Source organism: Cervus elaphus, chromosome 4 (genome assembly GCF_910594005.1).
Source record: "Cervus elaphus chromosome 4, mCerEla1.1, whole genome shotgun sequence".
NCBI lineage: Eukaryota > Metazoa > Chordata > Mammalia > Artiodactyla > Cervidae > Cervus > Cervus elaphus.
The window spans coordinates 51,329,747-51,351,947 of NC_057818.1; the positions used below are offsets into that span (position 1 = coordinate 51,329,747).

Here is a 22,201-nt window from a genome sequence, read left to right on the forward strand (position 1 = left end):
TGGGTGCTGCCCTTAGGTCTGGGACAAGGACAGCAAGCCTCTTTGGGGCAGTGCCAGGAGACCAAGGCTTGGGGGAAAACGGGACACCAGGTCAGTAAGGTGATGCCCAGCGCGTGACGACACCACTCCCTCTGTAGCTAACACCCCGATTTTCCAGTGCCTCCTACATTTTTGGAGTGACACCCGTGCTGGGAACCTCACCCACCTGGCTCGAATGCCGCTTCCTTCACTGAGTCACCTCCAACCCCGCCAGACCTGTTGAGGGGAGACTTCTGGGTGACTCAGGCACCCAGGCCCCCAGCTCTTTCATTTCCCAGGAAGCCAGCAGTCTGGGTATCCCAGGACCCCTACCCGACTCAGGGACACAGCCTAGCTTACCCCTGAGAGTCTGACTCTCAGCCCCCTCCGCCCTCAAACCTGGGAGTCCCAGCCCCCAGTCCTCTGATCTGCTTGGACTCAAGCATCCTGGACCACATCTTCCTCCTTCAGGAACCACAGGTTTCTCAGTTCCCAGCCTCCTCCCTTCCCAAGTTGGAGTTGGGTGAGGTGTGTTTATTTACTTTGGTTCCAGCATGGGTCACCCCCCAAACACACTGTCCCCCCATGTGCCTGGTGGGCCTGATTGGGAGGACCCGAAGCCCCCACTCTCCCAGGGAAGTTGGGGCCTCACTAAGGGTGGTGGGAGCACCATGAGTCTTTCTCATCTCGCCCTTTCCCTTCCCCTGAAGCTGTGGGGCATGGGTCAGCCAGTGGCTGGCACCCCCACTCACCTGACCTTTTTTCTCTTTTCTGAATCTCTGGTTCCCCCTTTCTTGTTATTTCTCCCCAGATGTCTGTGCCCCTCTGTCTCAGCATCTCTCTCTCTCTCTCTCTCTCTCTCTCTGTCTTCTTGTCTCTCTCCATCTCTCTGAATCTCCTTGTCTCTCTCTCCCCTCTGGTCCTCTCCTTCTCTGTCTCCCAGTCCCTCCCCATCTCTGTGTCTTTCCCTCTCTTTGGTCTCTGGGCAGCTAGGCCCCTTGCACCTCCCCTCTGCCCTCTGTCTCCATCTCTCTTTCTGCCCCCTTCATTTTAGACCTCTACTCCCAGCTCCTCACCCTTGGACTCCCTCCCCCACTATCTCCTAGGTCCTCTGAGGCTGAGCAGAAGCGGGATGAAGGATGGAGAGGGAGGGAGGGGAAGTCCCAGTGGGGAGAAGAGGGTCAGCCAGACCGGCTTGGCTCCCTGGGCATCTTTGTCAGAGCTCCGCCCAGCACCACACAGCCCGCCCATTTATAAGCCACTCAGTGCCCAGGTGTCACCCATACCTCTGTCTCCATCATCGCCGCAGCAGTCCTGCAGGTAAGCGCATCTGCCCACAGCTCTCTGCTTAGAGGTTGGTGCCTCTGCTCGCTCCTTCCTCCAGCCAACTCCACTTCTGTCTCCTTACATTCCTCTGACTGCTTACCTCTCTGGACATCCTTATCTTTCTCTTGCACCCTGTGACCCTCCTCCCTTCTCAACCTGTTGACACTGGGTTGAATTTGGAAGTTCTGGGACTTGCTTCCGCCTCTGCTAACCCTCTTGGCTGGGCCATCAGATGTGAGCTATTTTTCTTCAGCTCCCTGAGCCTCAAGTGTTCTGTCCGTGAAAGGGGCTTGCAGGAAAAAAAGGTACCGGGCAGGTGTGAGTGCTACTGGCGGCATCTCTATAGGCACCCAGCTCTGATCTCTCTCTCCCCTTGTCTCTGACTCTGCCTGCCTGTCTCTTGGTCATTCTCTCCAGCACTGCCTCTGGTATAAGAGGGTCCTCTGGGGTCTGTCGGGCAGCTGTACAGAGATGGGCGAGTCTCTCGCCCCCAACCCCATACATCCCTGTCCCATCCTTTCCTAGCAGGCAAGCTGACTTGGCCTCTTTCTCCCCAGCACTTTACCCCTGAGAACTCAGTCCCCACTGCCCCGCCCCTTGCCCTGACCTCCCTCAGTATCCAGCACCCCCTGGGCAGACTCTGACGCTGTCACCGCCGCCACCTCTGCGGTCCCCAACGCCACCTCCTCAGGGCCAGCAAGATGCAGTTTGAGATGCACGACAACGTGAAAGGCAAAGGTGGGATCGCTGGATGGACCCCCAAACCTTCCAGTCCCTGGAACATGGCCACTTCCTTCCCCTGGGCACTCTGGCTTCGAAGACAGACGGCGCCTGCTTGCACCCCAGAAGCCCTGAAACGCGGGAACCCAGCACCCCAAGCCCAGACGTGGAGGAGGCGGTGGCACGTCTCGGCCCCGCCCACATGTGGCGCCAACCTCCCCTAGACCTGCAGGATGCCCCCCACCCCCCACGCCCAGCTGAACCAGACATGCAGGAGGCAGCAACTCCGGGGACAGAATGGGGTGGCGATGCCCGAAAAGTGGCGGCAGGGACGGGGAAGACGCAGTGGTGTCCCCTCCGTGGGCGGCCTGGTGGCCTTGCCCGGACTGCCCGGCAGAGGGAGGGGCGGCAGAGGTGCCAGGGCCAGGGAGGTGCTGCGGGGCTGCCCGCTGACCCCCGCCCCCTCCCTCCGCAGCCATGTCCTACCCAGTGACCAGTCAGCCCCAAAGCGCCAGCACCTGCTACCAGACCCAGCTCAGTGACTGGCACACCGGCCTCACGGACTGCTGCAACGACATGCCCGTCTGTGAGTGCCCTGTCGCTCCCTCTCCAGACCCGGGAAGGAGCGGGAGGGGACGGAGGGTCACCCTCAGCCTCGCCCTCCTCGCCCTCCTCACCCCACTCCCCGGTCCCTTCAGTGGGCCCTGAATCCCGGTCTCTAACCCTCCCTCCCGCCTTTCTCCGACGCCCGACACTCCCTAGGATCCTGGCTTCATCACACCTTCCAACTCTCACGGGGACCCTCCTCGTCCCCCTTGCACCCTCGACTGTTTTCCTTGTGGCTCCAACTCCTTCTTTAAACCCTCTTTCCCGCTCTCGAAACCCCTACTCTTCGGACCCCTCATTTCCTCTGGGACTTCCACTTCTTCCAACGTTCAGTTGCCTCTGGGACCCGCACCCCGCGCCCCGCGGACCCCGCCTCGCCCCTGCCCGAGGCGGAGCCGGCCGGAGGCCCCCGCCCTTAGCGCCCCGTGTCCGCCCCAGGTCTGTGCGGCACCTTCGCCCCGCTGTGCCTCGCCTGCCGCATCTCCGACGACTTCGGCGAGTGCTGCTGCACGCCCTACCTGCCCGGAGGCCTGCACTCCCTCCGCACCGGCATGCGCGAGCGCTACCGCATCCAGGTGCGTGCGCGCCCGGGGCCCGTGGGAGCCGAGGGCTGGGGGACTGGCCTCCTCAGATGCCAGGTTAGGGCTGCTAACCTCTCTCTCCCACCCTCTAGGGCTCCGTCGGGAAGGACTGGGCAGCCCTCACCTTTTGTTTGCCCTGCGCCCTCTGTCAGATGGCGCGGGAACTGAAGATCCGAGAGTAAAGAAGTTTCCCCCACCCTTCTCCTCTCCGCGCCCCCGCCCCGCCGTGACGCCTGCCCTCCTCTGCCCTCTCCTGGGAAGGCCTGCCCCTCCGCCCCATCCCTCACCAAAAATGCGTCCACAATAAAAACCTGAAAACCAACTCCGCCTACTTCCTTTTTCTCCCAGGGAAGGAATCTGGGTGGAGAAGGAGGTTTGAGGAGGGAGGCGGGGACACAGGGGAGATGCCTAGGTGTGGATGGAGTTCCAGAGGCGGATGCTTGACCTGCATCTGCTGTGTACGACCTTGGCAAGTCTCTTCCCTCACTCAGTCAGGGAGTCCTTGCTAACAAAGTAAAACCACTAACTCCTTAGCTGCCAACCTAAAGCTCTTGATCAGATCCTGAAAAGAAGCAAACCCAGAAAGGCTGTCTGGGAACCATGCAGGCACTAACCCTTCAAAGAATAAATTTAGAAGTCCCCTTGCTCATACATTGCCTATGGACTCTTGGTCTACATACAATGCTAACAGATTTGAGGGCTCTGTCTTCAAAGCACAGAACAGTCAGGTTTAAAAGTCTAGAGCTGAAAGGAACACTCAAGGATCATCTGATTCAATCCACCCTCTTTCTTGCAAAAGCAACTAGCAGATTAAAAACTGTTCAGGTTTCAAAACTGGACAGACCTGGAGCTCAGCCTTGACTCTTGCCATTTCCTAGCTGTGTTATGTTAGTAAATTAAGAAACCTTTCTGAGCTTCTTGCCGCAACAAATTCTGAGAACATATCCGGAGTCTCCCTTCTCCCCACTCTACTGCAAGACTTGTTCCAACCACAGTGGCTCCCCCACTGAGCTTCCTGCCTTACCTCCAGCCTGTTTTTAGTTTCTCCCCCACAAAGGAGCCCTGTAGACACACGTGGGGAAGTAGATCACATACCTCCTGGGCTCAGAACTCCCTGATGGCACCTCCTGCGTGGAGGAAAAAGCCAGAGTCTTGGGACTTCCCTGGTGGTCCAGTGGTTAAGAATCTGCCTTCCAATGCAAGGGACATGTGTTCAAGCGTTGGTCGGGGAACTAAGATCACACATGCTGGAGAGCGACAAAGCCTGTGAGCCACAACAAGCCACAGCTAAGATCTGACACAGATAAAAATAAGTATTAAAAAAAAAAAAAGTTCTCACAGCAACTTAAGGACCTGCACAATCTGCCTCTTATTCCCCCTGTGACCTTCCCTCTTTATTCTACAGGAGGCTCTTTGTTGTTTCTCTGAAATGTTAGACGCGCTCCCACGTTAGGATCTTTGCGCTGGCTGTTCCTGCAACTCAGAATTCTTTCCTCAGATGTCCTTACGGCTGATTCCTTCACTGCTGCTCACATGTCATCTTAAGAGCAAGGCTCTCCCTGGGACTTCCCTGGTGGTCCAGTGGCCAAGACTCCGCACGTCCAGTGTAGGGGCCCAGGTTTGATCCCTGGATGGGGAACTAGATCCTGCATGCCACAACTAAGGATCCCACATGCTACAACTAGGACCCAGCACCACCAGATAAATAAATAATATAAAATAAAGACTCATGCCAAGCACTGAGCAGTGCTGGAGTGCTGTAGGCCCTCAATAAAATTTCTCCTGAAGTCCCGAGGATGTCAGTGGCCACACACAGGCTAGAATCCAGGCCCCTAGCCTCCCGTGTCCAGGCTTTCTCTCACTTCACTATGAGCCTCTTGCATTCAGGTGTGTGGATACCAGGAGAGGTGCCAGGCAAGCGGCTGACACGGAGGAAGGAGGAACACGCCGTGGGACATCTGTACAGGGACATCTACATAGCAGTGACAGGGGTTGGAGGGAGGGTAGCTCTGTCCTAGAGAAAAATCCAGTCTGAGAGCAAATGTTCTGCTTAGGAAGGCAAAGTCACAGTGTGAGTGTTAGGCAGAGACCTTAAAAAAGGGTCTGAGCACAACATGTAGGAGTCTGGGAGAACCTCAGCTCCTTTCTGGTTATGCGTGATGACCACTGGCTCTGGGACTCCTGAGGCAGCATGTCCCATTACTACTTAGCTCCCCAGTCGGGCAATTCTGCCTTATCCTGAGCACAAACTGGCCATTTTGAACACCGACTCCTAGCATCTGCTCTGCGCTGAGAGAGCTTTCAGTGAGGTCAATCTGGGCTGAGTAATGCCGTCCTTCCTTGGGAGGTGGAAGAGCCTGGTGGTCAGGAACATGGGTGAGAGAGTCAGAAGGTTCGGGTTCATATGGCAGCTGTCACTCAAAGAAAAAGAAAGTGAAGTCGCTCACTTGTGTCTGAGTCTTTGTGACCCCATGGACTCTAACCTACCAGGCTTCTTGGTCCATGGGATTTTCCAGGCACAAGTACTGGAGTGGGTTGCCGTTTCCTTCTCCATAATGCCTATGAAGTACTGTTTTTTCATCTGCAAGATGGAGACTACAGGGTACCTACTTCATACAATTGGTTGTTGGAAAAATCAAATGAAAAGATCAAGCGAGCCATCTAGCATTGATACTTAGCAATATAAGTTCACAGTCACGTCTTGGAGGTTAGGTGCAACTATCATCTCATAAAGGCAAAATGTGTGTGGGTAGAGTAATCCCCAAAAATTCCTTAAACTGCCCACCAAGTCTGAAAATATCGTGATACTCACAGGCTGCACTGAAGGCTCACTGGCCCCCTTGATGCAATACATTGCTGTGTTCTTGGCTAAATATCAGAGGTGGCCAGCCTATGCCTAGGGGCTGGGTTTGCAGAAAGTAACTTTTAAAAAAAATTTTTATTTATTTTTGGCTGTGCTGGGTCTTCCTTGCTACAAGCCCACTCTCTAGTTGCAGGGTGAAGGATTTTGCAGTGGCTTCTCTTGTTGGGGAGCATGGGCTTGTCGGGCCTCAGAGGTTTTTGGCTCCCAGATGTTAAGAGCACAGGCTCAGTAGCTGTGGCACCAGGGCTTAGCTGCTCTGTGGCATGTGGGATCTTCTGAGATCAGGGATCGAACCCCTCTATCCTGCATTGGCAGGTGGATTTTTTATCACTGAGCCACCAGGGATGCCCCCCAAAAGTACACTGTTGAATACTCCCAGCCACACTGAAGGGGTGGGGTCTCCTGTCCCCATCTTCCCTCCCAAGAGGGCTCTTGCTCACCCACGGGACTGGCAAATAGAAGTTCCCATGATGCTTTCCATTTGGGTTGCGAGAATCTACTGAAGTGGAGAACGCTTGCTGTGCCAAGGCCTCATTTCAGTCTTTGTGCTGCCTGAGTTCTCCTAGTGTCAGGAGCCAGAATAAAACCCAAACTTGGGACCAAGGCAGGCCGTTTTCCTTCCTGAGCTGAGTAGGGGTCTCCTTTTGATAGGGATCTGGGCAAGGGTCAAAGGTCTCACTGCCCTCAGGTCCCCTCAGTTCATGCCGTCTGGGAAACGAGCTTCTGTAGTGGTACCACCCCCATGCCCACCAGAAGAGATGGTGAGGAATCAGGCCCTGGCCACATGGCTTGGGGGGTGGGGGCACCAAGATAAGGATGTTTATCCAACATAACCAGCTCTCAGGTGCCGGGTCAGAGGGCCAAGCCAGCCCATCTCCTACAGACAGCACTGGACACCGGGTCTTCCACACACTCTTTTATTTGTTGCTTTTACTGCTCCCCCCAATTTCCCTGCAGCCTCTGATGGCACACAGGGATCAGCCTCTTAGACGAAGGCCCCCAGCAGACAGGAAGACACAGGGTCCCCGCTTCCCAAGGTCCAAGAAACAGCTGGGGGTGGAGTCTTGGGAAAGAAGGAGTCTGAAGTTCAAGATGGTTAGGACTGAGGGAGGCAGGGCAGTCCTCAAGGGACAGAAAGACTCAGAAATCCAAGGTGGCAGCTGGGGTGAGGGGAGGCCCTGGGGAAAGGCCAGATGCTGCTTCAAGGCAGTGTCATCTGGGAAGAGAGTTGTACGTTGAAAACTGTCATTTCTATTCCCAACCTGGGTATTCCCCTCCCCCACAACCTCACCCAGGCCGGCATCTCAGGCAGGGGCTTTGTCTCCTCATGTGCCCTGGCAGTGCAGTGACCCTGGCCGGGGCGTAACCTGATCTTGTCCCTGCAGCCTGTGGTGGCAGAAACAGCATCCTGCTCTGGCTCGCTGGGTGGCCCCACTTCCAGTCTCCTGACAGCAGCACCCCTCATTTACCACTGAGCCAAGCCCCACACTCAGCTCCCTCTGCTGAGATCCTCAGGGCAGCAGCTGTGTCCCTGGTGGGACCTGACCGAGGAGATGTCGCTGAAAGGCATCTCAGGTCTAAAGCTTGACTCCTAATCTTCCCCCACAGCCCCAGTCTGTCCGACCTTCACCAACAACCCCACCTTGGCCCACAGTTTGGGCCACAAAGCTGGTGCCAACCTGGCCTCCTTCCCCCTCTACTCCGATGTCTGTGTATGCCATCATATCCTCCCACTTACCCCCTGCTTCCGTCCCAGACTCCTCTCACGGCCTCTACCCTGACCTGGCCCATCTCGTGTCCTGTCCCCCTGCAGCTTCTCTTGGCACCTCCAGTCTATTCTCCACACAGCTGAGTGACCTCTTAAATACCTCAGATCCTGTCATTCTCCCTCAGAAGACTGTCTAATGGCTTCCCAATGCCCTGAGAATAAAACCCCAAGCCCTATCTGGGGTCGGTGGGCCCTGGGTGACCCGCCCCCTGCCCAACCCTGACCCCACCGCCTCTGCACATTTGGTCAGGGCCACACTGGCCAGCTTTCCAACCCTTTTCAGTAACATCAGCCACTTCCCGCCTCTGCGCCTCTGTCCTCACAGTTCCTTCTGCCTGGTACCCACTCCCCACAGCTCCTCCCACAGTCAGTTTCCTTCTTAAAGTCGAGCTTCCCACAGTGAACAACTGACGACCCCAAGGTCCCTCACAGGCACATCCCGTTGCTAACTCACACCACTCGCCTGGTTCAGACATGCTTTTCCTCGTCTACCTGTGCGCGCATGTGCACGTCGACAGTGTCCCAGCACTGGGACCTAAAATCCCGCGAGAACAGGGACCTTAAATGTTTTGGTTCCCACTCACGCCCAGTGCCTTCAACAGTGCCTGGCGCGTAGTAGGTATTCGGTAAGTACGCAGAACAAAGAAGGCTCTGTCTGGGGACCCTCCCCCCAGGGGAAAGAAACCAGAAGTCTCTGAGGACACAAGTGTCCCAGTTGGAAGGGCACCCAAGTCCAGGGCGGCCACCCTAAGGGGACTCGACTGCTGTGGCCGAAGGTCCCGCCGAGGGTCAGAGGGACATGCTGGTGAGGTTGTCCTGGCTCAACAGCCCCTTCCGGCCGGCACCAGTCCCGTGCCCACTGCCCCCAGCGCCCCCGCCGCCGCCGCAGTACTCGTGTAGCCGGTGCCGCAGCGTGACGAGCGCTGACCCCAGGCAGGCGCCATTGGGTGCGTGGGGCCCGCCAGGCAGTTGAAGCAGCAGTGTGGCCACGCCGGCCATGCCATCTTCGGTGGGCTCAAGGGTGATAGGCCCGGCTCGCAGACCGGCGGTGGTGGTGGCGATGGCCGGTGGGCAGCAGCCCCCTCCTACAGGTCCCCAGGGCCCGCCGGCCCCCGTCAGCAGCAAGGGTGCCAAGAAGGGCTCGGAGCGGCGGAAGGCGGGTGGCGGGAGCCCGGCCGGCTTCCATGCGGGGGCTAGGGCAGCAGGGTCTGGCGGGAAGCAGACGGTGACCTTGGCGAAGGGGCGGCTGGCCATCTTGGTCATCTCCTGCAGGTGCCGGCGCTGTTCCTGCCGGTGGTCCAGGGCCTGCTTGGCCTTCCAGAGGAGCACACAGAGCGAGAGGAAGAGGAAGAAGCAGGAGAAGAAGACGGAGAAGAAGACAAACAGGTCAATGTGGGCCTGGTCCTGCCGGAAGAAGAGCAAGCCCTGCGAGTCAGCTGAGCCGTTGGCACTGGGCCCACTTGGGTCTCCCACACCCAGCAGGAGCAGGTAGAAGCGGCTGGACTTGAGGGTGTGGTGCTCGTGCGGGTAGGTGATGACCAGCCGGTCCCTCACGCCTCGGACCACCAGCACCGCCGACGGCTCTGTCACTGTCACGTAGGTGATCAGGCCCCGTGGCCAGACCTCCCGCACTCGTGGCTCTGCTGGGGTAACCGGCCCACCTCCAGCCCCAGGTCCCCCCGGGTCCCCAGGTCCCCGGGGCCCGCCGTCAGCAGGGGGTGGGGGGGGTGGGGGAGGCGGTGGCGGCTGGATATGCACAGTGTGGACACCAGTGTCGGGAGCCACGCGGACCACGAAGGTGTCATAGGAGGTGGAGACGTAGAGGTCCACGGCACCAAAGGTCACATCCAGCGTCAGGCGGATGTCCACGTTGGTGAACTTGGGCTGCACACCGAAGAGGACGGTGCGGCCGGGGCCCAGAGCCCGGCGCTTGGGCTCGTGGAAACAGTTGGTCTGGGACGTGGGGTCCAGGCAGTACTCCTGCTCCACGGAGATGAGGCGGTAGCACTGCTGGCCCCCTAGCGGGCTCCCGTGGAATGACTCTCGGCACTTGGCACACTGCGGGCGGGGCAGGGTGGGACAGCTCAGTGTCCAGTCCTCCAAGGAGACGGGCTGCATTTTGTACCTACTGGTAAGTAGCCCCTGCCACTATAGTGGGTCCTCTACTTTGTACCTACCGATTAGTTGCCCCCATGTCCCAGCAGCCTCCCTGTGACCACCTCCCCCAAACTTCCCTGACACAGTGTGGACACTAACAGCACCCCACACTCCGGTTCCTGGTGTCACCCCAGCAACCACAGCACCCTGATGGCGAGGCCTCTGGAACTCTGAGACGCAGCGATGCAGAGCTCTGTTGAATCCTGACTTGACCACCTCCCTAGCTTTGTGGCCTTGGACTAGTGACCTACCTTTGCTGAACTGGAGACTCTTCCTCTGTACCCCGGTAGCAAACACTGCTGAAATCATAGGCCCCGCATGAGTGGGCCTGCCTGGCCTGCTAGCCTTGCTGTTTCTGACTGTAGTAAGTAGGTCCTGCCCTGGGGCCTCTGCCTGGATCGCTTCCCTGCTTCCTCAAGTCTGAATGTCCAGTGTCCTCATGTCCATCAGGTCTTTACTCAAGTGTTACCTTCTCACTCAAGCCTTTCTTGGCCACTGTATCTACCATTTCCACTCCCCCACACCCCCCGAGCCCTCCTCTCTGCTTCATTTTCCTCCTTACTGCTCATCACGAACACCCTGGATGTCAGACTTTTTTTTCTGTTTATTGCTGGACTTCTCCACGAGTTCCCCAGAAAGTGAAAGCATTAAGTCACTCAGTCATGTTTGACTCTTTACGACCTTAAGCCCACCAGGTTCCTCTGATCATGGAATTCTCCAGGCAAGAATACTGGAGTAGGTTGTCATTTCCTTCTCCAGGGGATCTTCCTGACCCAGAGATCAAACCCAGGTCTCCTGCACTGCAGGCAGATTCTCTACCGTCTGAGCCACCAGGGAAGGACAGAATATTTTGCCTGTTTTGTTCCCTACTGTGTCCCAGCGCTCTGCATAGTGCCTGGCATAACTAGGTGCTCAGTAAATATGTGCGGAATGAATGAGTGGATGGATAACAGCTCACTTGATTCCTGCAGTCCAGTAGAAATCACTCAGTCTCTGAGGTTGACCAGGGCCAGTCCAAGCTCCAAACCCAAGCAGCTATTTGACCCAGGACAGGTCTCTGAGCCTCTTCTGCCCACAGCTCACTGAGGCCCCATCCTGCGCCTTCCACGTGTGTGCTGTCTCCACTGTATCTATGGCATAGCTCCAGCTCAGCGGCGAGCACTCCCTATACAGAAACCACCATTGCTATCACTGGGTGTCTCCCAGGTGGCTCAGTGGTAAAGAATCCGCCTACCAATGCAAGAGACGCAGACTTGATCCCTAGATCAGGAAGATCCCCTGAAGAAGGAAATGGCAACTCACTCTAGTATTCTTGCCTGGAGAATCCCATGGACAGAGGAGCCTGGTGGGCTACAGTCCATGGGGTGGCAAAGAGTCAGACATGACTGAGCAACTAAACAGCAACAACTGCTATCATTAGAAGTGAAAGAAACTGCTTTATCAGAGCCCCCAAACAGAGCTGCTGGAGGAGAAGGTCTGAACTCATCTCCAAAGCTGTCTGTTCAGACAAAGACCAACAGGCCTTTTGATTAAACATCAAGAAAGCAAAACTGGTCCTGGGTGACACCTGTCCCAGGTCAAACAGCTGGTTGGGTTTGGAGCTTGGACTGACCCTGGTCAATCCCAAGTGTCAGCACCTGGATCTGGCCAGCCCTGAAGGCAACTCCAGAACTCAGTTCTGAGAGCCACATTTTCTTTTTTGCTCAAGCTACTATGATATGAGTTTTCCAGCATTTGCCATCTCTAAGTTGTGACTACCTGTAACGGAGTCTGTCTCCTTACCACCCTGAAACCCCCCCAAGAGGCTCATTTCTGGGTTCCCAGCATCACCCTGAGGGCCTGACACTGACTAGGGGTCAGTTTATCAAGCTGACCTTGATCCCCAGGACCACAGATACTGGACCCATGTGGTCAGTCCTGCCTGAGCCAGGCTACCTCATCCCAGCGTGGACCTCTTCTGGGCACAGGGCCCTTGACCCATAACTCGCATCTCCAGGCATACCTGGTATTTGTAGCAGTCTCGGCGGTCACTGGGGGAGCTGCCCTGGCACGTGCCTGTCTCTGTGTTGTTCTGACATGGGCAGCCTGTCCCATCCTGCTCGTTACACGTGTCCGCGTGGCCATTACACTGGCATCTGAAGAGAGGGAAGATTCGGGTTATAGAGCTCCCATGACCTACAGGGGCCAGGCTGGATGCTGTAAACACAAGCTCCAATCCGTGAGGCCAGAAGAGGAAGCTGAGGCTCACAGAGGTCAAGCCGTTTACCCCAAGGCCACAGAGCTGTTCAGTGGCCGAGTTAGGATTAGAACCCAGGTTGGATGGACTCCAGGGTCAGAAGGAAGGGGATGGAATGGGGAGACTGGCTTGAGGCTTCCCCTCAAGGTCCTCTCTATTTTTTCTTATTTTTAAATTAAAAACATTTTTTTAAGTCTTTGGCTGTGCTGGGTCTTCGTTGTGGCACGTGGGCTCTCAGGTTGCAGTGCACAGGCTTAGTTGCTCCCCAGCATGTGGGATCTTAGTTCTTGGACCAGGGATAGAACTCACGTTCCCTGAATCGAAAGGTGGATTCTTAACCACTGGCCCACCAGAGGCATCCCAGGGCTGTCTCTCTGCCCAACAGTCTCCACCAGGGCTGCTCAATAGCCTGCATTTCAGCACCAGCCTCTGAGGCGGAAGGTCTCCCACCCGAGTATTTACTGCCCCCAACCCTAGCCTCAGGGGATCCCATCATTGCCTGAGGGCTGAGGACTGGGGAGAGGAGTCTGGCTCTCAGAGCTGTTCCTATTGGGCAAGGCGGAGGTCCCTGGCCCCCCTCCACTTACTTGGTGCATTTCCCGTCGAGGAGGAAGTAGCCATGGAGGCAGCTCTCACACTTATCCCCGTAGCTGTTATTTTGGCAGTTCACACACACAGCCTCATCTTCACTGGGACCCTCTGTCACCCAGTGTTCAACCTGGCCAAGGGAGGACAGGGTGATCACAAACTGACTCGGACCAGACCCCTCCTCCTTCAGACCCAGGAGCTCAGGACCCCAGCCTTTCACCTCATCTGGATCCAACGAGTACTTCTCTGGCTCCCTCCTGGCTATCTCAAGCTCCTTCCTGGAGACGCAGACGTGGCTGTTGCCACGACAAAAGGCGTGGCAGGGCCGGCAGGTCCCTCCCCCCACGGCTGAACCCACGAACAGTGGGAGGCACTGCTCACAGTGGCTGCCCTGGAAACCAAGGACAGAGTGGTCAGAGGGAGTGAAGGGTCCTGGTGGGATGGCTCAGATAGTAAAGAACCTGCTCGCAACGCAGGAGGCCCGGGTTTGATCCCTGGCCTGGAGAAGAGAGTGGCTACCCACTCCAGTATTTTTGCCTAGAGAATTCCATGGCCAGAGGAGCCTGGCAGGCAACAGTCCATAGGGTCGCAAAGAGTCGGACACAACTGAGCGACTAACACTTTTCACTTTGAGAGCACCCTGGGAAGGCAGCAGTGGCTCCGGCATTTGGCTTGGGCCACCCCGGCCCCTCTACGGGCTTCCCTCATAGCTCAGTCGGTAAAGAACCTGCCTGCAATGCAGATTTGGGTTTGATTCCTGGGTCGGGAAGATCCCCTGGAAAAGGAAATGGCAACCCACTCCAGTATTCTTGCCTGGAGAATCACATGGACAGAGGAGCCTGGCAGGCTACAGTCCCATGGGGTCGCAAGTCAGACACAACTTAGCGACTTAACTACTACTAACTACCCCAGCCCCTCTACCATTTAGCCCTCCACCTTCACTTGCACACCTCCAGTGACAGGGGTCTCAGTCCCCTTCAGTCCAGGGTGTTGAGCTCGGAAAGCCTTTCCCTACCTAATCCCAGATGCTGTTCCACATGCTCACCCTCCCGGGCCCAGCACTAACTCTGTCACACTACTCCCAGGCACACCCCACTCTGACACAGCCCCAGAAGGTGTCCCCACTGTCCTCTCATCCTCCCTGAGATGGGGCTATGCCACCTCCTCCCTGCATCTAGTTCACTGGGGCTTGGGATGAGGCTCAAGATGCCTGACTGCAGGCGGAAGGCCAGCAGGGCCCAGGGGCAGGCCTGGAGATCCCGGACGGCCACCTTGGTGTGGTTGTGGCAGAGCAGGCAGTGGTCTCGGGCCCCCACGCCGGCGCAGTCGCTGTGGCGGTTGCAGCGACACTCCGTGGAGCAGTTGCGGCCGACGAAGCCAAAGTGGCAGCGGCAGTGGTCAGGCTCCACACACGAGCCGTTCACGCAACCCTGGGCGCACACCGGGCGGCACAGCCCCGTCACACTGCGGGGAGGGGGTGGGGGTCAGGGCAGGGCAGCAGCCGCCCCCTCCCCAGGGCAGACCTGGCTGGCATCAGGGTCCTCACAGCTTCTCAGAGCCCACCCCCGACCACCCACCCTCTTCTCCGCTAGTCCACCCTGCCCCCAGGTCTGTTCCATCACTGTCCCGCTCCTGGGTCCAGCCCAGAACCTCCTGCGGGAGCAATGACCCCCCAACTCCAGGGCACCCTATCAAACCAATGCACCAACCTGCCCTCCCTGGACCGAGCGCCTACCTCACACCCTCCTCCACACCTTGGACTGTGTTTCCTTGCATCTTGCTTGGGTCCACGTCCCATCCTTTACTGCTCCTCACAGGCTCTTCCACCCCACGGTCAGTCTGGCCCACTCCCCTCAACCCCACCAGAGTCCTGGTCCAGCCAGAGCCTCACTTGTCCATGGTGTAGCCCGCCTTGCAGCTGCACTCGTAACCGTGGGGCCGGTCGTGGCAGTTCTGGGTCTCGTTGCAGTCATGGTGCCCATTGGCACATTCATCCTCCGGGGGGCAGGACAGGAAGGCCCAGGAGGCCCCAGGTCGCCCACACGTCAGCCCTGACGTGGGGACACCAGGCTTTGCTGGAGGGCAAGCCTCTGTACCTCCCACCCAGCCCCCCTGGCCCTTGCTCCTACTTTCCCCAAACACCACCTGCGAGGGCCCCCACGTTCATTCTCCGCACCAACCCCCTTGTCGGAACCCAGACAGGGGCCGGACCCGCACCCCATCCCCAAAGCCGCCAGTCTCACCGTCACGGGGGCCACTGAGTCCACCCTCCAGGCAGCGGCCGCCCCCATCCTGGCCCCCCCAGGTACACCAGCCACAGTGGGGGCGCCGCAGGCACAGGGCGCACTGGGTTGCCTGAGCACAGCCCAGGGAGCAGCTCTCGGGTCCGCGGAGCAGCCGCCCGCAGCCTCCGGCCATACACCGCAGGGGCAGGTAGGAGGGGCTCAGACACTGCGGGAGTGGAAACAGCGGAGGAAGACCATCAGGCACACATGTCCTGGGGGCTCCCTGGGTCGCACCCTCTTCTCAGAGATCTCACCCCTGCTGGCCACAACCAGGTGGGCCAAAACGGCCATCACCTGGGGCCACAGCATCCTCCCTCCTCAGCCTTTGTAACTGGAAGTGCTGACCGGAAGTCAGGCTAGGGACAGCCCTGAAACTAGGCTGTGTGGACCAGGGCTGGCCGGGCCGTTAGGATGAACAAGTGACAGCAAAGGAAGAGAGTGGGGAGGGGCGGGGAAAGAGCCAGGGCAGAAGGCAGCAGAGATGAGACCCACAAGCGCCGAGGACGAGCGGAGAGGCAGCCTTCCGGCTCCTGCTCCGGTGCCTGGCTGCGCTGTCCACCCGCCTTACCCGAGGCACCACTGTGTTGGTATGGTGAGCCCTCTCTACCACCTGGCTTGGGATACAGCCATTTCTTACAGTCAGAGAAAGGCAATGGTCCCAGGTAGACACAGAAACAAGATTCAGGAGCGGGGAGGCCAGCCACAGTCTCTTAGAAAGAACATGGAAGGGACTTCCCTGGCGGTCCAGTGGTTAGCACCTTGAACTTCCTTTGCAGGGGTTGCAGGTTCAATCTCTGGTTGGGGAACTGAGATCCCTCATGAGGCACAGAGTGTCCAAAAAAACTTTTAATTAAACTACTAATTAAAAAAAAAAAAAGAACGTGGGCCCTGCCACTGGGGCAACAGGGCCCTCCTGCCCTTGGCTGGGAGGATTTGGGGCCTGTGTCAGGGGCTGCACTGCAGCTCACGCACCATTGTGTCCGGGCACTCAGACAGGGTATGCAGTGAGGTCAGGAACTTACCTCACTGTATGAGAGCATTTTATTTACAGCTCTGGCCTTAAGTAAAGTACAAGGGGAAAGGGATTAGTCTAGGCTGTCTGTCTGGATGCACTCAGGAAGAAACAAAGCAATTGTGCAATCCTGAAATAGAAAACCCTGATTGCTGTGGCCGGAGCTCTGAACCCACTGCGGGCTACGCCGGTGATGAGCTGAGCCTGGCTGAACAGCCGGAGCCAAATTCTCCTCCAGGTCAGGCTTCCAGATCTAAATTTAGTGCCCCCCTTGGCAAACAGCAGGGCCATTGGGAAGGGGGCTTAGAAGCCCAAGGCTCCAGTCGGCTCAGCACTCTCTTCTGGGACCACTGTAGTGGCCCAATGCAATGCTGCCCAACACCATTAACTGCGTTTCCTGGAAGAGACGCAGGATCCCAGCTTGTCTGCTGACCTATGCCCACCGCCTGGCAAAGTGCCCAGCACGAGGAAGGTGCTCGGTGATGAATTTGGTGAAAGGAGAAAGGGAAGGAAGGAAGAAGCCAGTGAGTCAGTGGGGAAGACAGCACCGTTGCCTGCCCCAGGCTCTGAGGCCAAAGTCATTCAGAAGAACAAAGTCTGACAATTACAGTATGGCTGCCCTTGAGCCACAGCACAACAGGTCTTGTCTGCAAACCTGTTACATTTGATCTGCTGTGGGGGGATGGGCAGTGGCATTTTTTTATGTTTTTAGTTGTTTTTTTTTTTTTTTTTTGGCCACGAGGCATGTGGGATGTTAGTTCCCTACCAGGGATCAAACTCACAGCCCAGCACTGGAAGGTGAAGTCTCAACCACTGGATCGCCAGGGAAGTCCCCTTGACCTGTGTTTTTAAAAAAAACCCTGAGCCAACACACTTTAGTTTTTAGCTGATCCTCCCAGAACTCAGATGTGGCAGCAGCCTTCTGACATTCCCAGGCAGCACCAGCTCCATGCGATCCACTCAGCCGCCCCACCACTCCCTCCCACTTCCCAGCTCCTCAGCTGCCTGCGGGCTCTCTGCGGGTGTTGTCTTCCAGTCCCTGGAATCCCAGTAAAGACAAATAATACCAATCTCAAAAATACTTAGGGAGACCTTGTATCACCAGCAGTAACCCAGGCTTGAGGATGAGAGAGGCCTCTGTTTGTCAGAGGAGGCACCGCAGGGGGCCTCTGCCCTTGCAGCCACACGGAGCGCCCCCAGAGGGAGCACCCTCCACCCCCAGCCGCTGCACTGACATTCTCCCTGTGGCCCAGACAGCAGAGAATGGAGATTTTCCCAGGGTGGGGGGGGGGGGGGAATTACTGAGTTTCTACTGAAGAACAGGCACTGCTCCAGGCTCTAAATAATTCTCCCATCTAATGTGGATAACCCTTGTGCTCGCTTCTGCAGCACATATTCTAATGTGGATGACCCTCCTATGGGATGGAGTGGTATGACGCCAGATATATTTCGTCTTTGTCCCGGGTCCCTGGTACTGAGCTACTAAAATGCACAGGGGTTCCTGAGTGATGGGGACATCTTTTGTTATTCACAAGGAACCTCTTTACACCTGAGTTTATGTTAATGGGGTGACTTAGGGGAGTTACCAGTCACCAGGATTCAGGGCAGAGACTGAGGTCTCTAAAAACACTTGAACAATGAGACTCAGGGACTTCCCTGGTGGTCCAGTGGTTAGGACTCTGTGCTTTCACGGCTGTGGGCACAAGTTCAATCCCTAGTTGGGGAACTAAGACCCCACAAGCCCCGTGGCGTGGCCAAAAAAAAAAAAAAAGGCAAAGAAGGAAGAAAGAGATGTGGGGAGAGAAAGTGGGAAGGAAGAAGAAGTGTGATGGTGGGAGCAGACCTAAGGAGATGGAGGAGGACGTGGGGCAGAGGCGGCGGTGGGGAGAAAGGTGAATGTGGGGGTGAGGGGAGGGCCACCCACACACCCTGCCAGGGTGTGGTACCTGCTGGAGGCTGCTGCTCCAGACACAGTGCTGCCAGCCCCCGTCAGCACCCTTGGAGTCCAGGCAGGAGGTGCAGTTGGGCAGGAGGTGGCAGGGTGTGGGGCAGGGCAGCGGGGGTGAGGACTCCACCGGCATCGGGGACACGTTCAGCAGCGAGTGGCTGAAGCACGTCCAGTCGTAGGTGGGCTGCACCGAAAGGATGCGGCGGGTCTCCCCTGAGGTTGGGGGGCGCAGGGATCAAGGAGTGGGTCTGGGTCCCTTGCCCGCCCCCCACCTCCTCCCTCAGACCAGGCCCCCGAGCCCCTGGCATCCCTGGAGCAGGAGTCCAGGCCCCCCCAGACTCTCCCCGCGGGGACCAGGCCTCGGCGCTCACCCGTCCTCTTGAACTGCCGTGTCCACATGCACTTGCCCTCCCTGGTGCACTGCTCGCAGTCGGCCGCCCCACACACGGCCTCCGAGCAGTTCCCGGCCCAGAAGACCTCGCGCTGGTTGATGCGACAGTCGTTCTCTGAGGTGCAGGACCCGTTGCGCCCAATGCAGGCACCCTCGGGGCAGTTGGTACACCACTTACAGCGGGGGGCAGAGGCCTGGGGGGAGGTACTGGCTCAGAAGGGTTGTCAGGGCCCCCGGCACCCCCCCAGTCTCAGTTCCTGCCACCTGATCCCAGGTGGAGAGCCCCGTGGTTCCTGAAACGCTTTCCCCCCTCCCCCATCACTCACCTCTCCATCTCCAGGCTGCAGGGTCCTGGGGTGGCGGGCCAGGCACTCGCCGCAGGTACGCAGACGCCGACATTCCTCGGGGGAGTGGGGCATAGGGGAGCAGGGGGCGCCACCACAGCCCAGCCTGGGGAGGTGGGAGGCCTGGCCCATCACGCTCAGCCAGGCTCCATCCTCCCCGCACCCGGTGCCCCTCCCTGGTGCCTCCTGGACACTGGTCTAAAGGCCCCGCAGGTCCATTCCAACTGGTCTCAGCACAGGCCTCCCAGACCGGCCCCTCCTGAGCTCACTTGGTGATGATCCCATGGCCACCTGTCATCCCAGGCCAGAGACACTGGACAACACCCCATGTCCTCCTGGCCCTCCACCCATGGAGGCCTCTTCCTCCTAAATTCTTCCCTGACCACCCCCTCCTAACCGACCCCTGCAGCCCCCCGCCAAGCTCAAGGCTCCTCCTCTCAGGCCTACACTTGCAGCCTCCCCTCCCCATCCCCTCCTCCTCCACGAGCCCACCCCTGCCCTCTCCTGCTCACCCCTTCGGTGACTCCCCATCACCCACGTGGAGGCTTGCAATCCCTGACTCAAAATCCTTGAAGGCATACACGTTTCAGAATTTTCTAGGTTTTAGAAAAGCAGTGGGTGTACCCACTGTTATGTAACACCCCTAGCAAAGTCTGGGGGAGCACCCTAAAAATCAGAGCCTATAATATTCTGTAGTAAACACGGTGACACATGTAATGGGACAAAATGAAGCCCATTAGTAGCCTGACGTCAGCAAAGGGTCACTGCGGCCAATACAGTCTGTGCTAAAGCCAGCAAAGCACGTTCAGCCTCCTGAGATGCCTGGATTCCCAAACTACAGACGAGGAGTCTCCGGAGCTGGACAGAGCCCAGGGCGGCTGGGCCCTGGGAGCCCTCTCTGAGCAGGCCCACCCACCTCTCCAGTCTCAGTCTTCCCCAACTCAGGTGTTTCTAAAAGCCACTAGACCCAGCCCTACTTTGAATCTTTGTGGTCTAAATGACCCTAAACTGGTCATTTGGGGCCCAGTTTAGACTCAGCTGCCCCAGCCCACTAACAGGTCCCACTCGGGCGCTCCCCAAGCCTGCCCCACCTATGATGAGCTGGCCCTTCTCCCAGGGCAGCTGGTGTCCCAACCAGACAGTACCTTACTGAGGGCTCCCCAACAAGCCTGGCCCAGCACAGAACCCCCTTTGGACGGCACCAGTACCACCCACCCAGGTGCTGTCAGTCTCCATGGTTACCTGTGGGCCTGGTCCCCGGACAGGCAGGCCCCATGGCACCAGGTACAGGCCCCAGTCTGGTTACAAGCTTCGGGCGAGGGCAGCAGGCGGCAGGGGTCAGGGGGCAGGGTCAGGGCCAGCAGGCGGCCCAGGGCCACTCCCCCAAAGCCTCCTGAGATATACAGGCGACCCCCTACCGCGGCCACAGCATGGGCCACAGACTCTTCCATTGGCGGTCCCACGGAGGCTGGGCCTGGGGAAAGACAGAAAGTTCAGAGAGAGAGAACAGGTGACTGGAGGCAGAGATTCACACACAGGAGCCAGTCAAGAGAGGGATGCTGGGCAGAGAGATGGTCTAAGAAGAGCAGAGACGGACAAGAAAAGGCAGAGAGAAGATAGACAAGGCCAAACGGAACAAGAGAATCAGACACACACAGCAAGACGGAAAGAGGGACAGAGACACATCAACAGGAAAAAGGAACAGAGAGAGTGGAATAAAACAGGCAAATTTTCTGGAACCAGACTACGGTGGTGGGTGAACAATACTGTGAAGGTACTGAATGTCACTTAACGGTTCATCTTACAGTGGCGAATTTCATTACGTGATTTCCCCTAAATTTTTATTTTTTAAATGCATTTTTATTGGAGTGTAACTGCTTTACAATGTTGTGTTTGTTTCTGCTGTATAAGGAAGTGAAGCAGCTACACGTATACATACATCCCCTCCGTCTCGGACCTCCCTCCCACCCATCTAGGTCATCACAGAGCACCTACACTTTTTTAAATCCTAAAAAAAAAAAAAAAACAGTCACAGAGTGGTGGAAAAGACAGATTAAAAGCAAAAGAGAACTACAGACAGAGGGACAGAGAGAGAAACAAAATGAAAAGGAGACAGACCCAGAAACCCAGTCAATCACTTACAATGGTCAAGTGAAACACAAAGGCAAGATACAGCCCCTTGCCAGCCTATGAACTGAAAGGAAACACCCTCACATATGACAGCCATCTCTAGAGAATGGGATTATGGGGGATGCTTTTCTTCCTATTTTATGAATTATCTACCACGACTTCATAATCAGAATTTAAAACATTCCTAAAAAAAAAAAAAGGAAGAAGGGTGCTTCCGTGGGTGTTGAGATAATGTGGAGAAGACCAAAGCTTTGCCTGTTGGTCTGAAGGGGTCCACGTGACTGCCAATGAGTCGGGGTCTCAGGCCAGGCCAGAGCGCCCCCTGGTTGTCCCGGGGCCTCCGGGGAGGGCGGCGGACTCACCGATGAGGTCGGGCAGGAGCCAGGTGTTGCAGTTGACCAGGTAAAGCAGCACGTCACTGCTGAACTCGTCGGGTTCGGAGCGCCCCCCGAGGACCACCATGGTGTCCCCTAGCAAGGCCGAGGCGTGGAAGAGTCGTGGCCGGGGCTGTTGCAGAGACACGCGGCAGGGTGGCCTGTGAGGGCCCACAGTCCTCTGCTCCCTCTCAGCCCACCTGCCACCCCAAATCTCCCCACGCCCCAGCCCCTGCCAGCCCACCCAACCCTAACCTTCCTCAAATCTCACTCCTTCCTCCAGGAAATCTCCCTTGTTCCTCAGAGCCGCCTCTAGAGCCATCCCCTTTTCGTGAACCCCCAGAACCCTCATGCTCCATGCTGTTCCCCAGAAAGCCAGCCTGGATGGCTTGAGATGAACCCCTGGTTTCTTGTGTGACCTCGCCAGCTGGACTGGGGTTCTCCTGCTGGGGCTCATACTTCCATCTCCCTTGCAGTCTAGCCCCAAGAAGGGCTTGGAAACTTGTTCATGGATGGAAAATGCGGCTGTCTCTAGGCACCCAGGTTTCCTGCTCTCACTCACACTGACTCCCTTGGCCTTGGAGGCAGAGGCACAAGAAACCTCAGCTCCCTGTTTCATAGCCGGGGGCGCCACGAAGGGGAGGGGCCTGTCTGGGCCACACCCGGAAGTGGGAGCACCAGGTCAGAACCCAGGCCTCTGACCTCCTGGTGGTTGATTGTGACCTCCAGGTCAGATAGAAGGGGAGACTTGGGGGAGGGGGGGACTGGAAAGGAGGCGGAGTAGGAATCCGGGATTGAGCCACTCCCTGGGGCACTGGGAAAGGAGGGGGCACTCCCCCTGCCCCCGCTGACTC

General features: G+C 57.4%; 2 protein-coding genes across 3 annotated transcripts in view; one reads left to right on the top strand and one right to left on the bottom strand.

The window, feature by feature from the left end:
- The first annotated feature begins 1,287 nt into the window (after positions 1-1,287).
- Positions 1,288-3,573, top strand: CNFN (cornifelin). Of its 2 annotated transcripts, XM_043899273.1 has the most exons (5): positions 1,297-1,338; positions 1,902-2,082; positions 2,540-2,650; positions 3,109-3,245; positions 3,344-3,573. In XM_043899273.1, the coding sequence occupies exons 2-5, from the start codon at positions 2,046-2,048 to the stop codon at positions 3,431-3,433; spliced, it is 375 nt and encodes a 124-aa protein (XP_043755208.1). In that variant the 5' UTR covers positions 1,297-1,338; positions 1,902-2,045; the 3' UTR covers positions 3,434-3,573. The 2 variants fall into 2 exon arrangements, with proteins under 2 accessions (XP_043755209.1, XP_043755208.1); XM_043899274.1 differs by lacking the exon at positions 1,902-2,082 and having other exon boundaries at positions 1,288-1,338.
- A 3,442-nt stretch (positions 3,574-7,015) lies between these two features.
- Positions 7,016-22,201, bottom strand: part of MEGF8 (multiple EGF like domains 8) — a 41,216-nt gene continuing 26,030 nt past the window's right edge. The window contains exons 30-41 of the mRNA XM_043899272.1: positions 21,336-21,480; positions 20,086-20,317; positions 18,826-18,949; positions 18,480-18,693; positions 18,107-18,321; positions 15,107-15,314; positions 14,755-14,914; positions 14,135-14,327; positions 13,084-13,254; positions 12,863-12,993; positions 12,042-12,174; positions 7,016-9,940 (exon numbers count right to left, since the gene is read on the bottom strand). Coding sequence (XP_043755207.1) covers positions 8,672-9,940; positions 12,042-12,174; positions 12,863-12,993; positions 13,084-13,254; positions 14,135-14,327; positions 14,755-14,914; positions 15,107-15,314; positions 18,107-18,321; positions 18,480-18,693; positions 18,826-18,949; positions 20,086-20,317; positions 21,336-21,480 — 3,195 coding nt within the window. The 3' untranslated portion in view covers positions 7,016-8,671. The remainder of the gene's footprint in view (positions 9,941-12,041; positions 12,175-12,862; positions 12,994-13,083; positions 13,255-14,134; positions 14,328-14,754; positions 14,915-15,106; positions 15,315-18,106; positions 18,322-18,479; positions 18,694-18,825; positions 18,950-20,085; positions 20,318-21,335; positions 21,481-22,201) is intronic.